At 42.7% G+C, this 7,408-nt stretch overlaps 1 protein-coding gene across 1 annotated transcript; it reads right to left on the bottom strand.

Annotated features, from left to right (window-relative positions):
* Positions 1 to 4,182: 4,182 nt before the first annotated feature.
* On the bottom strand, positions 4,183 to 7,021 carry PRR20E (proline rich 20E). The gene is made up of 2 exons (XM_025364098.1): positions 6,971 to 7,021; positions 4,183 to 4,803 (listed from the first exon to the last, which is right to left on the bottom strand). Exons 1-2 carry the CDS (start codon positions 7,019 to 7,021, stop codon positions 4,183 to 4,185), a joined length of 672 nt encoding a protein of 223 aa, XP_025219883.1.
* Positions 7,022 to 7,408: the final 387 nt, after the last annotated feature.

Here is a 7,408-nt window from a genome sequence, read left to right as displayed (position 1 = left end):
TTGTAAGAGTTCTTTGTGCATTATAGATACAGGTCTTTGATTAATATATGTATTGTGCATATATTTTCCCTGTTTATGGCTTGCCTTTTCATTTTCTTAACAGAGTCTTTCAAAGAACAGATTTTAATTTTAATAAAGCCCAAGGTCTCAAGCTGGAATTCCCTGGAAACCAACACTGAGTTAAAAATTAGAGTGCAGAAGGTATATGAGGTGCATCTGTTAGGGATGTGGGAGGGAAAGAAACAGGACCGCACAGTCTCAATGGTCTGCCTCAGCGGACCCCATGGGATGTTCTGACAGTAAACTGACCTATTAGAGCTGTTCTGAGTAGTGGCAATAGGACCAGGTTTTAATGTCCCCAATGAACATCGCTGGATGCAAGCTTCCTGGCAGATGGGTGTGCCTGTGGGTAAGGATGGGGAGTGTCTTCAGCCAAGGTAGTCCCTTAGCGTCCATCTGCAAGGGCTGAGGGCTGTCTAGTGGTGGCAATTCTCACAACTGAGATCACAAATCTTTTATTTCTGAAGAAGGGTCTGGTGGTAAATCTCAGTGCCTGTTGCATGAAATGCATCAATGCTTTCTTGTACAATTCATGTTTTTTTGTGTCCCATCTAAGGAATCTTTGCCTACTCCAAAGTCATGAAGAGTTTTGTGATATTTTCTTCTAGAAGTTTTATAGTTTTTGCTTTCACCTATAGGTTAACAAACCATTTTTGTTAATTTTTGTGTGGATTGCAAAGTAAAGGTTGACATTTATATTTTTAATTATCCAATTTGTTCTAACATCATTTGTTAAAATGAATGCTGCTTTATTTTTTTCTGTCTTGAAAGTGGTGAAATGTTTTAAATTTTTTATGGAGAATTAAGTTTTAGAGGAAAAAAGCCATTAAAAAAGAAGAATAGTGGGTTGAGCCTTTCCCAGCTATCAAAATTTTATGGTATTGGCAAGGGAATAGGTGAATTAGTTGATAAGGATAGATCAGAAACATGTATCAGCTAACAATAGGTGACATCTCTTGGACACTGCCCTGTGCTAAGCGTTGTTTTCAGTACTTTTCACATCTTCATGCATTCAATCCTCCCAACGTTAGTGTGTAAGATAATTGTCTAAAACAAAAATAGTAAGTAAAATATAGTGGGTTTCAGAACATGAAAAATAAAATCTATAACAACCAAAGCCCCAAGGGGAGAGGAACTGGAAGCATAACATTGTAGTCCTTACACTATATATGAAGTAGTATAGTATTAAGCAATCTTCCAAAAGAGAACGCTGCCACAGGCATGGTTTTACTGGTTAATTCTACCAAACATTCATTGAAGAAATAATACCAATTCCACAGAAATTCTGGTGGGAAAACTATTTTGAAAGAAGGGTTTGGCTGAGGCTGCATTGTATGAAAAGATGCATTAGAGGAAAAAGGTACAACCTAATGTCTTTAAACTGGTTGGGAGTTATTAGTTTCTACTAAAATCACAAAATTAGCCAGGCATGGTGGCACAGGACTCTGGTCCCAGCTACTTGGAAGACTGAGACACGAAAATTACATTCAACCCGGGGAGCGAAGGTTTCAGTGAGTTGAAGCCACTGCACTCCAGCCTGGGTGAAAGAGTGATAATCTGTTTCTAAACAAACAAACAAACAAACAAACCAAGACAAATTACCAAAAGGTCTTGGTGCCAAAGGGTCTTGGAGCTCAGGAGGTACAGGCTGCAGTGAGCTGTGATTGCACTCCTGCACTCCAGCCTGGGTGACTGAATGAGACCCTGTCTTACTCCATGTACAAATGTTTAATGAAGTATTTTTGTGGCAGAAACATCCTGGAAGCAGTCTGTCAGCAGACCATCACCTGCACAACCTAAAGCCTGTGCCTTTTTCAGACAGATATACAGCAAGAAGATAGTGGCACATGTGTGTATGATGACTGCTAGGGTGCTTCGGCTTGGGGACGACAGACCCCAATGACAAGCCAAGGAGTAGCTCCCACTGCACAGTGCTCATTGTGATCCATGCAGTGCTTCAATACGAAGTCGCCTGTGCCTTTTCTGGAGAGGCATGAGCTCCACTGAGGTGCTGGTCCTAATCACACCTGCATTACCTGTGTGGACCCTATAGCCACTTCAACATGACCCTTGGCAGATGGCATGCCAGGTGTTTGTAAAATCAAGGCACAAATGATGCTCTTAATGTACATGTTTGTTTGTATAGACGTGTGTGACTATGGAGAAAGATACAATAGGAATGGAGAACAGAGGCATGAGACATTATTTCTCTACTTTAATTTTCTGGTTTTAGTAAACACATTTTATATTTGGAATTTATGAAATTTTAGTAAAAGAACTGTAGCATAAAATAACTCTAACAGAAGGTTTTATTTAAAAGGAGTGAATATACAAGAAAAAAATCTTTGATGTAAAAAGTTATCTTTATTTTAGTTGGACATTTACAAATGAGTGAAAATCAGCTAATAAAAACTTACTTAATAAAATAGAAAATCCAATTCACAATACAGGTTTTATCAAACTCTGAAAAGATAAGAACTAACTCAACTTAAATATCTATGAGAAACTCACAGCAAACATCTTGGTTAATGGTGAAACATTTAAAATACTCCGATTAAAACCAGGAGGAAGCCAAGGACACTGCCATCAATTTACTGATTCCTTATTTAGCATTTTCAGTGAGTCATGCACTCTCCTTGTTTCTATTAACTCCCCCTGCCTCTCCCACCACCACACACCTTTTGTTTGATTCATCAAATGTTCTTTGATCCCCTTTTTCCTCAATCTGTTTGAAATTTTACATTCTATTCCAATCCATTTAGTGGTTCCCAATGGGTACCTACATTGAGACTTAAAAATGTGTCAGAGTCTAGAATTTCATTGCTGAATATAAATTCAGCCACTATATCATTTCCAGGTGCTAAAAAAGAATTTCAGTAACTTCTAGCTCCTTCTGAATTTTCCCATGCCCCACCTGTCTATGTTAAAGTCTTCTGAAATTTTAATTCTAGGTCACCCATGTTTCTTCCAGAATCATAGTTATCTAGACTTAATAATAGAGTTTCCTAATTCCCTTGCTTACTGACTCTTGTTGCATCCCACTTCTTCATGTTGTCTGGTTTGGTTTTTTCCCGGCTGAAAAACATGACTTGTACTTTCACTGTGCATAACAGTTCCATTCAAATGGCCTTATACAGAAAGGGGGTTTAGAAGCTTGCACATTATAAGTTGTGTACTCTAAGTTCAGGGGAAACTCAGGCTTCAGGTCCAGTCTGAGTAGGATTCTGCCTTTTCCTCCTTTTTCTGTACACCATTTCTCCCTTCACGTGGCCTTGCCCTTGAGCTGACACCGCCTGGCGCCTTCTCTCCCTAACAATTTCTTTGATTGCTCATAGAACACTAGATTCAGAGTGATTTTCCTCTTGAAGCTGTGAGGATATTGCACCATTGCTTTCCATAGTCATCCATGCTGCCAGGCAAACTCTAACATCACCCTGATTCTCCTTTCCTTGTAGGTCTCAGCTCTCAGGCAGCTTTTGCAATGTTATCTTCACCATACCTCATACTCTCAATGGGTGTTCTTCTTGTATCCTGCTCAGGATTCATATATTTCTTCCATTGGGGGAAATCATTAGCCATGATTTCCTTGTATTTTGCTGCCATACAAATGTTCTGGCTCTCCCGGGAGAGCTCCATGTTAGATGACCTCTGGTCCTCAGGACGACTGTTCTGTCTCACTGTCCATCTCTCTCTTGCCTAAACATCCAATTTTTACTGATTTGTTCCTCAGTCCTATCTATTCTGTGATTCAAACCATCAACATAACTTTGGATTCCAACAACCTTGTTTTTCATCCCAAGTATCTCTAACTGGCATTTAATATAAGCACAGTAAGATTAGGGGAGCTGCTGGCCTGTTTTACCAAGCATTGAGGAACTCCATGCATGTGTAACTTTGACAGAAGGTACAAAGCAGGGACAAGAGGGGCATTGGAAGCAGATGGACTACTGTCAGGATCTTGGGAGGAGGGTGTGGAGGTTCCATCCTGACAACACAAGGTGAGATCTTCGGTTGGGATGGGAAGGGAGGAGTGGAGCAGAAATGGGGCTGGAGTTTGGGGCTGGGGGGAAAGTCCAGGTGGAAGAATGGGAGGCTGGGAACAATGTGGGTGACAGATAGACGTCAGCATGCAATGTTGGCGACGAACACTGGGATCCCTTGCACATAAGTGCCGTTGGGGGTTTGAATGACCTGTAAAATAGCTGAGCCACGCAGAGCCCTAAACCCAATGCAGGGATAGAGGGTCAACATGGGCTGCCCGTTGATAGTCTCAGGCTCAGAAGCAGGGGGCGGCTCCTGACGCCCCACCTCAGGATGGGCCACATCAGGGTCAGGGCCTTCCTGCACAGTTCCAGGGACAGGAGCTGTTTCAGGAAAAGAGAAGGCTGAGGTCTGCCTGATTTCCGGTTCCCCCTGGTGGCCTGGCTCTCCATGGTGGTGCAGTTGGATGTCCATGTCTGGTCCCAGCAAGTGTTCTGCCCCCTGTCCCTGGCCAGCGTCCCTGCGGGGCCCACTCCCTCTGCCACGGCCTCGCCCTCGCCCTACCCGCCGGCTTCCTCCCCGCCTCTGGCCTCTCTCTGCAGGAGGAGCCGACTCTGTGCGAGCTGGGGGCTCCCGTCTCAAGGGTTTCACGTAAGCAATCTGTTTTGCAGGTTGGGCTGGCTCTGCGGGTCCATCTGCTTCCACGGAGTCTTCACGGTCTACAATAGAGCAGCCTGGCTCTGTAGGACGCCCACCTGAGGCAAAAAGAGAAGCAGAGTGTAAGGAGATTGAATATGGGCTGCCCAGGAAGCCTTCGGGGAAGGGAGACAAGGTGAGGGGTTGAGGGAGGGCTCATGGGAACCCCGGCGAACAGAATGAGGGTCAGCAGAGGCCTGCAAGGTGAGCCCTCAGGAGTTCTGTCTGCCCAGGGGCCTACAGCGCTTTCCATGAGCTTTCCATTGCAAGTCCTTGCAACAACCTTGTCAGTCGAATATTATGATCTCCATTTTGCTAATGAATAAATGAGTCTACAGTTCCCTAGAGAGATCGAATTGGAATAAAAATGGCATGCTTCCTGCCCTCACTGAGGTTCAACTTCAGTAGGAGAGACAAACAGAACACCAAAAAATGAAAGATGCTAATGAGCGACCAGTTAGGAGGTGAAGGGTGTCACAAGGGAGGTGGGTCTGGATCCAGAATGCCTGGACTGTATTCCCAGGCAGCTTAATTTACCTGGGCATCAGTTCCCCTTTTCATAAACTGGTATAATAACATGCCGACCCCTAGGTCCTTACAGGAACTGAGTTACTAAAAGTGAAATGTTTAGATTAGTATCTAGATCAAGCAGGCATCTTAACATGTATTGGGAAGGAGATGATCAAAAAGTCTTGCTGGAGGAGATGACATAAGCCAACTTGGAGAAAACAGTTTATGCCAGAAATGAGATTTTCTAAAAATATCTATAGCTAATATTCCTAGAGAGATAGAAGGTATTTTACCCATAAATCAATTATAGGATACTTTTAAAAATGAATACTCACAGACAATAGGGTTTTTTGAAATTGCAATTATAAAAGAAGAAACAAAAATCTCTATGGAAATTTGAGAATGAAGTTGAGAAGATCTCCCAGAAAAGAAAGTAAAAATCAAAAATGGTGGAAAGAAGGATACACTATAAGAAAATAAGAGGCATACTGTCAGTGAGACATATCACTATAAAATTTCAGAGTGCTGATGACAAAGAAAATATTCTAAAAGATTCCAAAGAGAGGGAGAAAGAGAAAGAAAGGAAAGATCACATGGAAAGGGCTAGGATTCAACATGTCTCAAAAATCAGACGTCTCAAAAGCAGCAGTTAAATCTAGAAAATAACAGAAAATGTCCTCGAAATTTCAAGGGAAATGGATTTCCCACCTAAAATTTCATATCCAACCAAAGTTTCACTTAAGAATCTGAAAGGGTAGAATGAAGATGTTTCAGACAAGCAAGATCTTATATACTTTCCTTTCAATGGATGCTTTATTGTTATGCATCTGTCAAACTAGACAAGATTAAAAGTTTTAGGATACTCAGTGTATGAAGGCAAATGTTTTGGAGAACAATGTGGCAATAGCTGTAAAATTCCAATTCCTACAGAAAAGAACAAGTTGGAAGTACGGATTTATCATAGATGAAGATGTAGTGTGAGGACTTGCTCCACTGCAGAGAAACAGTAAAACAAGGGAAAAAAAAAAAGAAAAAGAAAAAAAAAGAAAAAAAAAAAGACACCAGATTTGGGTAATGGGATACAATTATAAAAAGGGAAAGTAATTTCCCAGATGATGTGGAAGCTGGGAGCTGACTTACAGCAAACAGCCCAGGTTGAAGCAGGTATGAGAAAGTGAAACAGATAATGCTTGATTGAGTTTGAATTTAAACAATTGTGGAAGAACTGGGTAACGAACTAGTGATCAGTAAGCCCATAAAAACCCAAAGCAACTATTAAGTCCTGGGAAATTCAAGTTATGCAAGAAGTGGAAAGTAATCCTCCTAATATTCTCTCCGCTCCTGGGCAGTGGGGAGGAACAGAGGGTGTGTGTCCTGGGCTGTGTGTGGCATGGTGCTTGGGTGATTGGTGGTGGTGGTGGCAATGTGTAAACTACAGCTAAATATTCCTCTATCCTAGAGGGAAGGCCATAAGTAAACTCTAAAAGGAAAAAGAAATAGCAGTAGTGTAGGCATGTTATTTAAAGAGTGAGAGGGAATGCTGAAAGAATTGGCTACACAGATGGAGGTGGTGTTCCCAAAGGTGTGGAGACTGAGAAGGAGCAGGAGCTGCTGCATTTCATAGCATGCCACATTTGCCTCTGTAAGTTCTATAAGTCAATACCAAAAGTAAAGTCAAAATCCAGAAAAATTTAAAAAGAGAGTTGCAGGCGTTTGATGTACCTTGATTAGAGGCCATGGAGCGAAGTCGCTTTGAAAGCCTTGGTTCCTCCATGAGGAATCTGTGGGAGGGGGTGGGGAGAAAAACACATCAGTAGAGTTAAAACAGAGCCTCATTTCCTAAGCTCCAGGCAGCCATACAGACCCCCACCACACACCCTCCTCTAGGGCCTCCAATGCCCGCAATCCTCTGATCACTTGGCTGCCTGGGCACCCACTGAGCTCACGGTGCCACCCAGTAGGACTGTGTGAAGGTGGGGATTGGGTGGGGGGCTGTGGCTGTGGGAGATTTCCACACAGTAAAGTGTTTCCGAGGGGAAGCTAGGAGCCAGCAGGGATTGGCCTACAGGCGGTTCAATTTATCCCTGTTCCTACAGGAAAGCTGGGAGAGGGGAGACTAAAGTAGGCCTCCTGGAGGAATGCTTCCTCCTCAACGGAAGAG

The sequence above is a fragment of the Theropithecus gelada genome, chromosome 17 (assembly GCF_003255815.1).
Source record: "Theropithecus gelada isolate Dixy chromosome 17, Tgel_1.0, whole genome shotgun sequence".
Lineage (NCBI taxonomy): Eukaryota > Metazoa > Chordata > Mammalia > Primates > Cercopithecidae > Theropithecus > Theropithecus gelada.
This window is presented reverse-complemented; position numbering and strand designations above follow the sequence as displayed.

What these genes read in the sequence shown, in the direction of transcription:
- PRR20E (XM_025364098.1), bottom strand. Translation starts at nt 7,021, where the DNA reads ATGGAGGAACCAAGGCTTTCAAAGCGACTTCGCTCCATGGCCTCTAAT. An exon ending in GCTCCATGGCCTCTAATCAA is followed by an intron (nt 4,804 to 6,970) that starts GGTACATCAAAC and finishes GCTTCTCTTTTT; the next exon opens with GCCTCAGGTGGGCGTCCTAC.